At 55.4% G+C, this 14,637-nt stretch overlaps 7 protein-coding genes across 7 annotated transcripts; 5 read left to right on the top strand and 2 right to left on the bottom strand.

Moving 5' to 3' along the window:
• Positions 1–1,177: 1,177 nt before the first annotated feature.
• Positions 1,178–6,433, top strand: L226DRAFT_510467 (uncharacterized protein). Its single transcript, XM_067678259.1, has 8 exons — positions 1,178–1,598; positions 1,654–1,703; positions 1,757–2,008; positions 2,056–2,740; positions 2,791–2,831; positions 3,045–5,139; positions 5,189–5,645; positions 5,710–6,433. Exons 1-8 carry the CDS (start codon positions 1,247–1,249, stop codon positions 6,149–6,151), a joined length of 4,374 nt encoding a protein of 1,457 aa, XP_067534160.1. The 5' UTR covers positions 1,178–1,246; the 3' UTR covers positions 6,152–6,433.
• Positions 6,434–7,003: 570 nt separating this feature from the next.
• L226DRAFT_103762 (uncharacterized protein) lies at positions 7,004–7,835 on the top strand. The gene has a single exon (XM_067672071.1). It carries the CDS (start codon positions 7,281–7,283, stop codon positions 7,767–7,769), a length of 489 nt encoding a protein of 162 aa, XP_067534159.1. The 5' UTR covers positions 7,004–7,280; the 3' UTR covers positions 7,770–7,835.
• A 31-nt stretch (positions 7,836–7,866) lies between these two features.
• L226DRAFT_465413 (uncharacterized protein) lies at positions 7,867–8,593 on the bottom strand (the record flags this gene model as incomplete). Its single annotated transcript, XM_067675920.1, has 2 exons — positions 7,867–8,284; positions 8,337–8,593. 2 exons carry the CDS (start codon positions 8,591–8,593, stop codon positions 7,867–7,869), a joined length of 675 nt encoding a protein of 224 aa, XP_067534158.1.
• A 374-nt stretch (positions 8,594–8,967) lies between these two features.
• Positions 8,968–10,544, top strand: L226DRAFT_524022 (peptide chain release factor eRF/aRF subunit 1; the record flags this gene model as incomplete). Its single annotated transcript, XM_067678858.1, has 6 exons — positions 8,968–9,047; positions 9,098–9,137; positions 9,187–9,425; positions 9,476–9,908; positions 9,961–10,177; positions 10,240–10,544. The coding sequence occupies 6 exons, from the start codon at positions 8,968–8,970 to the stop codon at positions 10,542–10,544; spliced, it is 1,314 nt and encodes a 437-aa protein (XP_067534157.1).
• Positions 10,545–10,680: 136 nt separating this feature from the next.
• L226DRAFT_103735 (uncharacterized protein) lies at positions 10,681–11,087 on the top strand. Its single transcript, XM_067672070.1, has one exon. The coding sequence runs from the start codon at positions 10,816–10,818 to the stop codon at positions 11,026–11,028; it is 213 nt and encodes a 70-aa protein (XP_067534156.1). The 5' UTR covers positions 10,681–10,815; the 3' UTR covers positions 11,029–11,087.
• Positions 11,088–11,314: 227 nt separating this feature from the next.
• Positions 11,315–12,546, top strand: L226DRAFT_488847 (uncharacterized protein). Its single transcript, XM_067677251.1, has 2 exons — positions 11,315–11,559; positions 11,623–12,546. The coding sequence occupies exons 1-2, from the start codon at positions 11,366–11,368 to the stop codon at positions 12,377–12,379; spliced, it is 951 nt and encodes a 316-aa protein (XP_067534155.1). The 5' UTR covers positions 11,315–11,365; the 3' UTR covers positions 12,380–12,546.
• A 150-nt stretch (positions 12,547–12,696) lies between these two features.
• L226DRAFT_103713 (uncharacterized protein) lies at positions 12,697–14,495 on the bottom strand. The gene is made up of 3 exons (XM_067672069.1): positions 14,225–14,495; positions 13,938–14,165; positions 12,697–13,887 (listed from the first exon to the last, which is right to left on the bottom strand). The coding sequence occupies exons 1-3, from the start codon at positions 14,392–14,394 to the stop codon at positions 13,014–13,016; spliced, it is 1,272 nt and encodes a 423-aa protein (XP_067534154.1). The 5' UTR covers positions 14,395–14,495; the 3' UTR covers positions 12,697–13,013.
• Between the last annotated feature and the right edge of the window lie 142 nt (positions 14,496–14,637).

Below are 14,637 nucleotides of genomic sequence, written 5' to 3'. Positions count from 1 at the left end.
CATAACGAGTACCAGGAAGGCCTTCTGCACCCCACGAGTCAGGGGGGCTCCACTGGGGCTGAGGCGGATGTCCACCTAGGCGGCGGGAGTGCCAATAAGGATCCATCTGCAGGACAATCATGCAGTCAGATATAGTAACATAGGACGCGCGGAGGTGTAAGGGACAAAGCTAACCTGTAAAGGGTGGATGTGGGTTCTACTGGAAGGCCAACTGGGGGGAGGGGGTCGACGTCCAGCTCGTCGACCTGGACGTGCTACGGCTCATATAGTATTTTTGGCGTGTCTGTAGATGGTTCAGATCCTGCAAACCGTGAAGATACTGAGCTACGATTAGTTGAGGACGTCGCTGAGGACACAAGCTACCCACCAGGTGACGTTGAACGATCACCAAAGTAACCACCTCGTTACCTATTCCGTCATCCGCACCCGATAAGAGGGGCACCCTTCCTGAACGAATGTGATCGTCACAGGGAAGCTACGGCCATCCAATACGTGTACGGCGTACTTGTCGTAAAGACCGTTCTTCTACTCGCTCCCAAGTGCGACCTCATCCCTACGCAGGAGGTCAAGATGACATTGTTCCATCGCCCCGCGACCCATGACCGGCATGACCTCTGGTTGATGAATGGTAGACAGGTCCATTGCAGGTCCAGCATGCAAGGGCGAGGTCGAGGTCGAGGTCCAAAAGGGCCGGATCCTTCTCCAGCGCGATGCTGGGCAGACATCGAGAGTGGCACCGTAGTACATATAGTACTCTCGCTGACAAATAGATGAATAAATGAGATGTGACTTCAGAATGACTCACTATGGTTCAAACATCATCAGTACTTCACTACTAGGAATGTCGGGAGGTTAAGCTCCCCGTCAGAACTAGTAGGCCGAAGTCACTCTCGCATTGTGGTAGTCCTTGAGACCACAGCTTGACTAGGTCTGACCGAGAGTAGACAGATATTCGGGATACCTATGACTCTGTCTGTCGTGACACGCAGTAGGGATGCTACCGTAGTGCCTGATATCGGACGATATGGAAAAAGAGAACCTGAAGAGAGTCCAATATGATAATCTTCATTTACAGTGCCGGGTAAGTGCGGATAAGTAATCTACATATGCATCGCTTACCGCAGCGCTACCGCAGTCAGTTCCGACCAAACCGGCTTGTTTACTTCTTGCTCTCTACCGTCAACATGTTATTGTCTTCTCGCCTTATAAGCTGAACTTGTTCATGTCTTCTTGACTTTCCACCCCGATGTCAGTCCCTCTGGATCAAATCAGCGACGTACTGCTGCCGCGGCGGTACCAGGAGGAGATCTTCGTGCGGGCTCAGCAAAGCAATGTCATCGCGGCACTCGACACCGGCAGTGGGAAGACCTATATCAGCACGCTTCTCATCAAGTGGATCGTGGCGGAGAACCCCGGGAAGGAGAAAATTGTCGTCTTTCTCGTCCCGAAGGTCGCTCTCGTACAACAGCAGGGCGAGTTCATCGCGAAGCAGACGTCGCTGCGCGTTCGGCAGTTCTCTGGCGCGACCGCGCACGAGATGGGAGATCGGACGGGGTGGAAGAAGGAGTTTGACGACTCGGATGTCTTCGTCATGACAGGTATGTTCATCGCTAAGCATTCGTGTAAGACAAGCAGTACAATGTCCTACCACAGCACAGATCTTCTTGAATATATTGACCCATTCGCACTGGCGGATGGACAAGGTGCGCGTCAACGCGTACATATTCCCTCTTCCTCTCTCAAGCTAGCGACTCAGGTCTCGCTGCTCATCTTCGATGAATGTCACCACACGCGCAAGAACCATGCATATAACGGGATCATGCGCGAGTACTTCCAAACGCCTCCCACTTCGCGTCCCAAAATCTTCGGAATGACTGCGTCCCCCATTTGGAACCCAAAAAACGCCGCAGAGTCTCTGGCTATTCTCGAGCGCAATCTTGACGCGAAAGTGATTGCTGTCAAGGAACACGTTGACGAGCTCACCGGGCATGCCCCTCGACCTGAAGAGGTGTGTGCATCTTCATCGTGTACTGCGGAGGCTGACCATGTCGATAGTACATACAAGTATACCCGGCACCCCCGACATCATACCCCAACTACCCCACACGATCGTTACGACAGCGCCTGGACCTAGAGAATTTTCCACCAGACATTGGTATCCCGGTGGACAAGATCATGACAAGATACGAAGTGACATTTTATAGCCTGGGCCCGTTCGGCGCGGAGTACTTCCTCTACACAGAGATTAAACAACGCGTGACGCAGCTCATTCAAGAGCTTGTCGAGAACGCCATGGATACACTTACCACAGACCAGTACGCTATGATCGTTGCTGGCGGAGCGTCGAGTAACCTCGCCGTAACCATCCCTCCCCAGCTCAGGGCGCTTGAGACCGTCTTGGCGGAGTTTCAGTCGTTCTTCGTTCCCGAGGATGGGACAGAGCCGACCCTCATCCCGCTCGCATGGTGCTCCCCGAAGGTCAAGGTCCTGTCCGAGGTCCTGCTCACGCGTTACACGTCCACCTTCCAGGGTATAGTCTTCGTTGAGCAGCGTCACATTGCTAGTTGTCTCGCAGCGATGCTACCTCGTATACCTCTCCTCGCCCATCTCATCAAAAGCGAGGGACTTGTTGGACACGGGACAACAGGTGGAGGCATGACGAAAGCACAGCTCAAGGGAATGGCTAATCGAGGCCAGCAAGACACCGTGAAGATGTTCAGGGACCGGCAGTTGAACCTTCGTATGTGGTCTCTATAGCCTCGATTTCGAATGTTGACCAACACAATTCAGTTGTGGCCACCTCTGTCGCGGAGGAAGGCTTAGATTTTCCGGTAGGTTTTCTGTCGTTGTTGGCTAAGACATGGGTCCATACTGCTTTGCCAGCCGACATCCTACTGGTCAACCAAAAGTCACGCGCTTGTTGCAATTGGGCAACACCCGCGTGACCGTTGGCTGGCTTGTGGTTTGCCTGAGAGTGTCTATTTGCACTTGCAATGTGGACCCATGCCTTGGATTATCCGTCGCGCTCAGCTGATCTTTCGTAGGCCTGTGATCTGGTCATTCGTTTTGATCCAGTGCAGCATATGGTTGGCTACCTCCAATCGCGTGGCCGTGCCCGTCACAAGACCTCTACGTTCATCATCATGGTCCAGGACGGTGCTCAGGCTCAGGCTGAGCGGTATCTGCAGTTCCTCCACAGCGAGCCTCACTTGAAGAAGGTATACCAGGATCGCGACATTCGTGCTGAGGTCCAGCAGGAGGAAGAGGTGGAAGATGAGGTGCCAGATCCCGACGACTTGGCCGAGCGCGAACGCTACGTTGTACCTTCGACTGGTGCCATCCTCACGTACAACAGTGCCATCGGCCTGCTAAATCACCTCTGCTCCCTGATCCCCCGTGACAGATTCACTCCTATGCACACGCCCAAGTACTCTGGCGACTACAGCTCCACGGTTCAGCTCCCCTCCAGTCTGCCGCTACCACCGGAGCTCCTTGTCTACAACGGCCCCCTCAGGCGGTCTAAAAAGGAGGCGAAGCGCGCTGCCGCCTTCCTTGCCGTGAAGAGCTTACATGCCTTGAACGTCTTCGACGATTACCTTCTCCCTGCGAAAAGTTCTCATGCCACTGACAACGAGGACCCGGACGGTGTCGCGATCACGGATGTCAGCACAATCCCGGACATCTTGAACGTCCGTATTCGCGATCCCTGGTGCGTCGGCTCCACGCTGTGGCTGCACATCGTCTACGTCGACGGTGTTGCCACTGCTGGACTCGTCACCGGTACTTCCCTTCCCCCCACGGATCTGGTGGCAAGCGGCAACTTCATCTCCGTAGCCAATGGCACAGAGCTGGTGTTCCATGCTCTGGACGCCAGCAGCCAGCGCCGTGCGATGCAGGACTATACGAGGATGGGTGTTTGGTGGTGCATCACCGGTAGAGGGATCACTCTCCCGCTGACATGCTACCTGGTCCCCATCACTCGTGACCTCAAGGTCGACTACGACGCGATCGAACTCGCGATCGCGCACCCTTACGGGTCGTACAACTGGGACGACATCGGGGAGGAGCAGTACGGGCATCTCATGTACATGAACAACAAGGAGTTTGGACGACCGCTTCTTCTGCACAAGTTCCGCCCTGATGTCACGCCTCTGTCGACGCCTCCGGGGGGCTCGAAAGAATCTGCGTACCCGACGTATCGCGATTATTGGTTGCACAAGTATACGAGGAAGAATCACGCACCGCACATTTCCACCGATGGACCTTGTGTGGAGGGCTTGGTGTTGTCGCGCCACAGCTCGTCCGCATACTCCCTCGAGAACAAACCCGTACCCGCTTTCGGCTCCAAAGAGCCAACCACGGTCATCTTTCCTCGCGAGCTGTGCAGGTGGATCCTCATGCCCGAACACATGTGGCGTACCTTCTTCATTCTCCCGCAGCTCTGCCATCGCATCACAGACGTGTACCGCGCTCGAGAGGTCCGCATCACGCTCAAACTCCCACCTATCGTCGACGACCTCCTTATCCAGGCTATCACCCTGCCAAGCGCCAACGCCGGCTTCAACAACCAGCGTCTAGAGACGTTCGGGGATGCCGTGCTCAAGCTCTGCGCCGTCGTCCACCTCTACACCAAATATCCCCACAGGCACGAGGGCCAGCTTGACAACATGAAGCGCACGTCCATCGCGAACAGAACATTGCTTGCGCGTGCACTCGAGCGCGGCCTGGAGCAGCACCTTTCGCCCGAAACACAGAGCATCCGCACGTGGAGGTATACCGTTGGATCTGAAGAAGAGCAGTACTCCCTCCGTCCGGTTCGCTCTGCGCTCAGGCAGTTCCCCCGACGGAGTCTGCAGGACTGCATGGAGGCGATCCTTGGCGCGAGCTTCGCGACGGGTGGGATCGACATGGCTCTCCGCGCTGGCACTGCGCTGGGATTGTCGTTCGGTGGGCCTGCTCCGTGGTACGTGCGGTATTCACACCTCTGTCCGGAGGCTCCGGTGTCCCCACTGTTCAAGGATCTGCAAGAGAGACTGGTGTATTCTTTCAGCCATGGGCAGCTCTTACTTGAAGCCATAACACATCCATCTTTTCGTACCGACAACTCGTCCTATCAGCGACTCGAGTTCCTCGGTGATGGTGAGCACGCTCTATGGCTCTCGGGAATTATATTGATGGTCCATGATAGCCCTCGTCGACCTCGTCGTGACCGACTACCTCTACAGGAAGTTCCCCTCTGCAACGTCCGGACAGCTTTCCTGGGCCCGCTCGCGCGCCGTATGCGCCCCGGCACTCGCCTGTCTTGCGGTCAAGAAACTCGCACTGCACAAACTGCTCCTCATCAACAACGTTGAGCTCAGCATGGCCATCAGCAACTATATCCCGATCTTCGAGGAGATCTCGGCTGAGGAGGTTGTCTTGCATGGATGGAAGTACGATCCGCCAAAGGCGCTCAGCGACGTGTTCGAGAGCATCATGGGTGCCCTCTTCATTGACTGTGAATGGAACTACGACAAGGCCGCAGCGATCGTAGAAGTCATCATGGAGGACCTGCTTGTGGTTCTCAGACCCGACTTGCCGAAGGACCCCATGACGGAGCTCATGGTGTGGGTGGCCCAGTCTGGCTGCAGATGCGTCAGCTTCTCGTGAGTCCTTCGATTCTCGTCACCCGGAAGCTCTGTTCTCTAACACGTGCGTTTCCACATTCAGGAAATCGCATAGCCGTCCAGAGGTGCGGCGAGCGGACTGTATGTCCGTGCTCGTGCATGGAAAGACAGTCGCCGGGCCCGTCGCAGCTCGTGAACTATCCCTGGCCAAAGGTCTCGCCTCGGATCTGGCACGCGCGGTGCTGTCAGATCCGGATTCGCCGCACCACCTCTCGCGCGTGTGTGAGTGTCCGAAGAAGGGGGCGCCGCATTCGGGTCAAACCCAAGCTCAACCTCAGGAGCCGCTGCCACTGGATGTCCCGGACAAGGACGAACTGGATGACGAGACGGATGAAGGGTTCTTCATACTCGCGAGGATACTGTTGGAAGAGACACAAGAACCGGTTGTGGAGGAAGAGGAGGAGCCTGGAAGCGACTCTGAACGGACGGAGGGGAACTGGGTTGAGGAGGAAGAGGTCGCCAAGATGATGCAGGTGGACGCATGAGGTTACCCGTATGTATGAGTTCTCCGTTTTGTATCAATCTAGACGTCCGTATGTATGGTATGTATCAGTATGCTGTTGTACGACTTCATATATGCAGAGATGTAGTACTGCTCAGACATTGGAAACCTCAGTATACGAAGGTTTTGCGGACTGAGGGCGCCTCATGACATATCCGAGGCCCCGTCCGTCTCAGCTCGCAGGTCAAACAGAGCTTTCCCTAGTACTTTACGGACGTTCGCACTGATCAGCACGGAGATCAAGTCGATAATTGTTATCTCAGAGCGTTTTGCACCCATCTCGGTAGCATTAGACACACAAAGGAGAGCCAATTCTGGGAAGGTGTGAAAAACTTGAACTTGGACTGACATTTATCGATGTACCGCACGAAGCGACTAGTGAAGGAGAGAAGCTGCGAGAAGTTAATACTGTGCTGGAGATCGTTGTAGATGATTCCGAGGAGACAAAGGGTGTTTGGCGCTATGTAGGTATAAACCGCCGAAGACTGCGAGCTTGAGGAGGCCAGTCCCAGCCAACCCCAGCCCACTATCCCTTGCCATCGAGGGCCTAACGAAGATGAACACCTCTCTTGTACTCCGCGACGCAGCCTTCTCAACGATCTCGCATGGCTTGGTGACCAGTCCGGCCCTCAGGACTTGCTCTCACTGCAACAAAGACGAGCCGCCCGCTGGCTCGGGCAGGCCACGGTTCTATAGGTGCGCCGGATGCTTGGGTCCGTACTACTGCGGGAAGGAATGTGAGAAGGCTGCATGGCTAACTCACAAGTGAGTACATACCTCATGAATGTCACGATGAAAAACCTTCTGATGCTGTCCTCTTCGTCAGATTATCCTGTCGCATGACTCAAGAGGAGCGTACCGGCGCACGGGAGCAGCACGAGAACATGCTCGCCCGCTTTCGAACTGCCACGTTCGACCAAGCTTGGTCGCCAGCTGCAGGAGTTTATCCTCGCTCACAGGTGGGCGTTCGAGACGCTCTCCAAGATCGCAGTGCGATTCCGCGAGTACTCCCCCATCCCGCCTTTGCCTTGGAAGACACCACTAGTGGTCTACAACCTCACATATCTCAAAGACCGTAATCCGGCACGCACCTTCACTCTCGCCGGCAGGACATGCACCAGCGTTCAGGGCGCGGGCTTCGACCCTGCCTTCAGGGAGATGTACGGGAAGACTGCCTCCAACGCGTTCATGCCGCAGAACGATACGAAGTGTCGGACGGGTCGGACTACATCGGTCTCCTACCCGTACAGTTCATCACCAACGTCGGCCTCTCCCTTATCTTCTACTTCAAGTGCCTCCGTCCGCGCTCGCAGAGTACCATTACAAAGCGGCCCCTCTGGAAGAACGCCATGGCAGACGTGGCGGTGACGTGCTTCACGAGCATCCGCAATGGCATCCCCCTTCGCAACACCGACAGGTTGAACCCTGTTGTCAGCGTACCCGGACGCTACGTGCGCGACAGGAAGAGATGGATCTGGAGACCTCAGTGCGAAGGATGGGCGACGTATGCAGGGACCGTGGACAGAAGGAGGTGGCAGCCTAGTCGGTCGTTCAGCAAACTTTCGCCGGACAGCGCGATGAGACTCCTGGACTACCTGTGAGCTCCTATGATATAGTCGTATCCAGTGCTAAATGTCGCTACCTCTATGACCGCTCGGATCTGGATCTGATGATGTTCTCCATGGATTTGAAAGTCGTTCATGTCTCGTCGTCCAGCTCGTCTTCGCGAATCACTATCTGTTCTGTAACCTGTACAGAGCCCTTGTCTCCGGACTGCCCGCCTTGCTTCCGTTTCGCGTTTGTTTGTCCACCGGATGAAGCTCCGTGATTGAGTTTGTTCTTCCGTCCGCTTCCTCGCACGGGTCCCGCAACCGGCTCGTCCACGCCATCGCCGACTTTGATCGTTACGCTCACGGTGGATTTGCCTCGAGTACGGTATGATATGTCTTCGTCCTCATCGTCCGGGATGACCTCGTCTTGCACTTCTACGGTGCCGGTGAGAATCTCGGTGTGTATCTCGTCCTGAGGGAAGGGTAGTATAGGAGGCAAGGAGAGTGCAAGCTGCATGAGATGAGGGATGGCGGCGCCCATGGCGCTGAGATGTAGACTCTTGTATCTGAACAATACGTGAACAAAGTCACAGCATAGCGAATGAACGAGTTACCCACCCGTCTTTGATTAACACGTCTTTGCACCGTGTGAGGTAGGCACCCAACTCCGTTCGACGCGTGATGCAGATGTAGTTCTTGCCTTCCGTATGCGCAGAACGCGGTCCCGTAGCAGAGACTGACGCGGGCACCGTCGGAAACGGACGCGGAGGAACGAGCTTCCGTATTTTGCGCCTTGGGGCTTTCTCGTTGCTATCCTCGACTTCTTCCCGTTTGCGTTTCCGTGACGCGCTTTGCACGGGGGACTCGGCATCCATCATAACCGCCTCCGTCGCCACCTCGCGCACCTCCTCTGTCTGAACCCTGAGCTTCTTGGTAGCGGAGTCGCGGTCGGCGGATATAGACGGGTCAAGCTTACGCTTCACCATTGGCGGTACCGGTCACGGTGGTCTCGACGACGGGTCCGACGATGAGGAAATGGTTCAAGACGACATTCGCGATGCTGGGACTTACATAGCGTTGATTAAAAGATAAGTCTAATTAGACGCTCGATTAACAAATCCCCCCGAAATTTTGGACTTCAGAGCTGCGAGGACGTCTTCCTTGCCTTCGTCCCCCCCATCGCCCTCTCCCTCTCCTCCCCTCGTTCACTGTTCAAAAGGTCCTCCTCGAGCACCGGAAAACGGTCAAGATGAGTCAAGATCCAGCGGAGCAGAACATCCAGATGTGGAAGGTGAAGAAGCTCATCAAGAGCCTCGACGCCGCGAGAGGGTGCGTCGTCTGCCATGCAGAAATAAGGCAAAGCTCATCGTCTCATGTAGAGCTGGTACATCCATGATTTCTCTCATTATTCCGCCGAAGGTGTGTTGGAATGACTGTGATCGATGTCCGATCTGCTTACGGTGCACAGGACCAAATCTCTCGAGTCTCTGCGATGTTGACGCAGGAGTACGGAACGGCCTCTAACATCAAATCTCGTGTCAACCGACTATCCGTGCTCGCCGCCATCACATCTACACAACAACGTCTCAAGCTGTACAACCGTGTCCCTCCGAACGGCCTCGTCCTGTTCGTGGGTACGATCCTGACGGATGAAGGGAAGGAGAAGAAGGTCTCTTTCGACTTTGAGCCCCACAAGCCGATCAACACGTACGTCGCCGTCTTCTTCGCATATTGCATCATTGCGAACCAAGTCGCAGGTCGCTCTACCTCTGCGACAACAAATTCCACACGGAGGCGCTCCAGGAACTGCTCGAGTCGGACTCGAAATTTGGCTTCATCGTCATGGACGGTAATGGTACACTCTTTGGTACCGTCGCAGGAAACACTCGTGAGGTCATCCACAAGTTCACCGTCGACCTCCCGAAGAAGCACGGCCGTGGTGGTCAGTCCGCCTTGCGTTTCGCACGTCTTCGTGATGAGAAGCGCCACAACTACGTCCGGAAAGTCGCCGAGTTGGCTGTGCAACACTTCATCACGAACGACAAGGTCAACGTAACCGGTCTCGTCCTTGCTGGTAGCGCGGATTTCAAGACGGAGCTGAGCCTGAGCGACATGTTCGATCCTCGTTTGGCCGCGAAGGTCATCAAGGTGGTCGATGTTAGCTACGGTGGGGAGAACGGCTTCAACCAGGTACGTTTCGGTTGATCAGCGTTTATGATTTGGTGCTAAGGTCGTATGACAGGCGATTGAGCTTGCAGCGGAGGCTCTGTCGAACGTCAAGTTCGTCCAGGAGAAGAAGCTGATCCAGAAGTACTTCGACGAGATCAGCCAAGATACCGGCAAGTACTGCTTCGGTATTGACGACACACTCAAGGCACTCGAACTCGGTGCTGTCGAGACGCTCATCGTGTGGGAGAACCTGGACATCACGCGCTACGTGCTCCGGAATGCTGCCGGAGGTACGTCGACCGCGCATGATATCTATTCCGGCTATGAATTGATCAATGTCACGGTCTTGCAGAGGAGATCGTCGTTCACGTGAACAAGGAGCAGGAGAAGGATCGCGAAAAGTTCACCGACAAGTCCACCGGCTTGGAGATGGAGAAGGTCTGCGAGCCCCAGCCGCTGCTTGAGTGGTTTGCAGAGAAGTACAAGGAGTTCGGCGCGAACCTTGAGTTCGTCACGAACCGGTCACAGGAGGGCGCGCAGTTCGTGAAGGGCTTTGGTGGTATCGGCGGCCTGCTCCGGTACAAGGTCGACTTCACGAACCTTCAGACTGTCGACGACGACGAAGAGGAGTTCATGTCGGACGACGATGACATCTGACTTATATGGCGGCTCCGTCATGGAGCCCCACCTGGCTTGGGCACGCCGGGAGGGGCGGAGGGCAGGGGAACGTCGGGGGAGCGCGTCGAGGGTGAGGTCGCCAACGTGAAGGCAGGAATGTCGGGTTGCGCAATGAACGACTATGGCGGCGTCCTACCGTCCGTTCGGCCGGCCACGTTGGCCGTAGAAGCTGCGGGCCAGTCAGAAAATATGAAGACCATGAGGATGTTCGCGCCGAAGAGCAGCGGCCGGCTGGGCGATAGGGGAGCAGATGGCCCATGTCGGAAAGTTCAAGCTAGCGTCAATATTACGAGACGTCTTCGCCACGTCAAGGTCCGTTCTTCGTGTTCCTCGTTCTGTTGGACTCGTGACTGATCATCGGTATACAGATAACGCAGTCGTCTCCACCGTGTATTTGTTTCTCAACGCACCTGTTGTTTTGATATTGTTCGCTGTCATCGCTATTCGATCACGCCAGTTGTAGCCCTGTGGACGTACTAAGTAGCCAATAGTCAATATTAACGAGAACGTCATGACATGACTACATACGTGTGTGATGCTTGAGGCCTATCATATCATGGTCAGCGGGATGAGTTAGCTAAGTTATCGAAAGCAATCCGCTATTCATTGGCATCTCCTACTCTACTGTCACGGTATGGTTGTGGGAGCGAGGATCTCAATTACTAGGAAACAAGCCTCGTTCACGCGTACTGGTGGTGACAGTGTTCGGGAATCGCGTATGCATATGAGCGCCTATCAAGGGTCTACTATCTCTCTCAGCTCCTACGACATCGTTCTCCCCTGTTCCAAATCCCAGCATCATGGGCATAGAAAGTCATCCTCTGCAAACAACCTTTCGACCTGGAGACGCTGGTGAACTCAGAAACAAGGGAGGCAGATGTAGGAATTGTGACAGAGCGCGGAAGGGCGGCGAGCAGTTCAGCGTCTGCAAGGGGTGCAAGACTGCCGTCTACTGCAGCGAGAAGTGTCAACGCGAACACTGGAAGGACCATAAGTGCGTGTTTTCTGATACATATCGACCTGAACGACACCGATGAGTTGTGTTTTGCATGCGCAGGGATATGTGCAAGTACTCACGCGTCAATGAAGAGCTTCTCGCGGAGCATTCGGGAGCCCCTGGAGCCGGGATGCCCAACCTCGTCGAATTGAAGTCTCTGCTCCGCGACTTCTCAGAGATACACAGACCGTCTTTCCAAACCATGCTGCTTGCTAAGCTTCGTCTACTTGGCGGCGTGGATGCCGTGCTCGGGCGGGGCCAGCAAGTATGCCTTGTCCCCCTCAAGTACCGCGAGCCTGGATCCAGTGGCATCGTGAACCCCGCACTCACCTTCACCTATACAAACATGGTGCTCCTCCCGCTCGACCGGGTGCTAGCTGATCCGCAAGGGACGCACGCCCCAATTGTCGAAGGATGGAACGCGTCGGCCTCCTTGCGCGAGCGTTTGCGTGGGGTATATGCGGTCGAGCCCGGGTTCGTCGACATTATGCCGGTGATGTTCTCGCCGCTGGTTGGGCCGACGCAAATGGGCTACTTCCCGGTGTACCGACTGTCCGAGGAGGAGCCGCGCGAACAGAATCAGAACCAGCTCGAGCTGCTCTCGAAGTTCATCGAGATCGGCGTCGTGCTACGCCAGCCTCGTCCTGACAAGGCACCCATCCTGGGTCACATGAAGGACCTTGGCGGCGGTAGGAAGTGGGAGTGGCGTCCCCTGGTCGATTGGAACATCGATCCCGAGTGGAAACGCGCGAAGACGACGAAGGAGCGCGTGAAGCTCCTTCAGAGGAAGATGGCGGAGGCACATCCGTCCGCTTAGGTGGTTGAATATTCGGGAGAGGTCAGCGTGGTGCATTTCATATGAACTTGTAATTGTATGCCGAGACCAGGATTGTGCCCTACTAGTCCACGTATACTATACCACGTACACATCATTTTGGAGCGGCGGCCGCGGTCATAACGCGGGAAGAATTACAACATCATCGCACATCAGAGACTGAGGCATATCCCACTGCATCTCTACTACGGAACCACAACAGGGGAATGTAGGTCCGAAACTCTGTATACTACGTCTGAGAACTGAGAGCGTCGGACATGACAGAACCACAAAGGTATGCGGATAAGACGACCATGGCTATAGGTACCGCGCAATACAAGGGAGCTCAAGAAGACAAGCAGAGGGTGTTATCGAGAAGGCGTAGAGCCGTGAAGCTAAAACCTGTACGGCCCTCAAGCCTGAAGTGAGCCGTTGCTGCATGATGCACAGGCAAAAGCGGCCAGGCCAACGCCAGAAACGGGGCGTACGACGCAGCAGAGTGTGAAATATGGCTGATCGGGTGTTTACCGCTACATAGAGCCGAGGACTGGGCAAGCGGAAGATGCGATGGATGCGAGGGATCAGGAGAGGACACACTCTGGCGCGTCTTGAAGTGCGGTGCGGTCGCTGCGGTCCATCACAGAAATGGGATGAGCTCCTCCGGCAGGAGTGGAATGAGCCACTCAGGAATACCCATGCGTCGCAATGCATCATGTTGCACGTCTTCAGTGATGATGCCCTGTTCGATCAAGAGGAAGTGGAACAACACTGGGACGGCGCGTCCGCTCTTCAGCTGCGAGTGCGCGTAGTCCAAGCCACGATGCTGGCCGGGCTTATAATCCGACCAATCCGGGAAGAGCTCCTCGAACTTCCAGTTCTTCCCTGAACGCACAAAGCGTCCAGGACGAGGGAAGATGTCGCCGGGCTTGATGATGCGGAGCGGGAAGCCCAAGTTCATGCTGTACATGCAGAAAGTGATCAGATCGTTCAGAACGGCGGTCGTAGTCGCGGGGTCGTGAGGAGAGGTTTGGAGAGGTGCCCTCAGAGGATACCATTCAACCATAGCTGATGTGTCGGCATCCGGAATGTAGAACTCGACCGCCAGCGAGCTGCCATGCCCTGGGATGACTGAGAAAATCCGATCGGCTTCCTCCCGCACCGCCATCACTCTCGCCCATAGCTTCGGCTCCTCGCGTATAGCTGTCTCCAGATCACCGAAGGAATGTCCAACCACCATAAACTTGGACGCAGGGTCGCGAGATCCGGCCGCCACAGGTGAAGGAAGGTACCGCATCCGGAATCGTATCAAGCGAGGAAGTTCAATAGAAGAGGGGTCACGCTCCCGGCTAGCTTGGAAGTGTAGCAAGCACATAGCATACGCGATATTGCGAAAGGCGAACGCGTGCGCCCGCACGTAAGCTGACCACTCTCGCGAGAGCACGCCAAAGGACATTTGACCGGAGCCGACGCGACTGATCCTTGCATGATCCTCCTTGGGTATGCACCTCGACCTGTTGCCCTATCAGGTTTGTGACCCGTTGTGGGAGTTCGTGCAACTCACTTGTGTCTCGGCCAGGCTCTTTTCTGACATTCAGAGCTGCAGTATAGAGTGGCACAGGCGCCACACTTCTTCAAGCTCTTGCCCTGCGACTGCGGCTGGTGGCATCCATCACAGTGATATAACGTCTCATTTCCCGAAACCGGATGTGCCTCTAAGCGTTCCCATGCATCGTCCGCAGACGGAGGAGCTCTTGCGAGAACTACTGCAGTACCACCGCGGCACACCGACCTGGGCGGGTAGTGATTGTTGAGTGAGCACATCCATGCGCGGAACCACAGGTGACTTACTTGTGAGATCTCCATGCAATCTTTTGGCAAACGACACTACAGTAGACGACGTCAGGGTCAAAGCAGCCACCACATCTCTTCAGCTTGAGCTCAACCGTCTCCGGTGTGTTGCAGTAGCTGCAGCGTCTCGTCGTCGTAGCGTCAGATGCAGCCTGAGGGGTGTCGCACATATTAGAGAGACAGGAAGACAGACCGATAATGCTGGAGGAGGCAGGAATTGGTGAATTTGAACTTTGAGCAACAGTAGAGTTTAAGGTGAACCGGTTGCGGGGCGTCGGAGTTGGCTTCAACGATGATTAGATAAGATCTTACCCAGCCAGGTTCCCCCGGCTCTTGAGCTGTAGCCGCCATCATGCCTATTGCCGCGCACTCTCAACAGAAGTCATTTAAACCTAGCGATACTGGACCTCTCA

This window comes from Lentinus tigrinus (genome assembly GCF_003813185.1).
Source record: "Lentinus tigrinus ALCF2SS1-7 unplaced genomic scaffold L226scaffold_17, whole genome shotgun sequence".
NCBI lineage: Eukaryota > Fungi > Basidiomycota > Agaricomycetes > Polyporales > Polyporaceae > Lentinus > Lentinus tigrinus.
The sequence above is the reverse complement of the archived record's forward strand: the minus strand, read 5'-3'. Positions and strand labels throughout refer to the sequence as shown.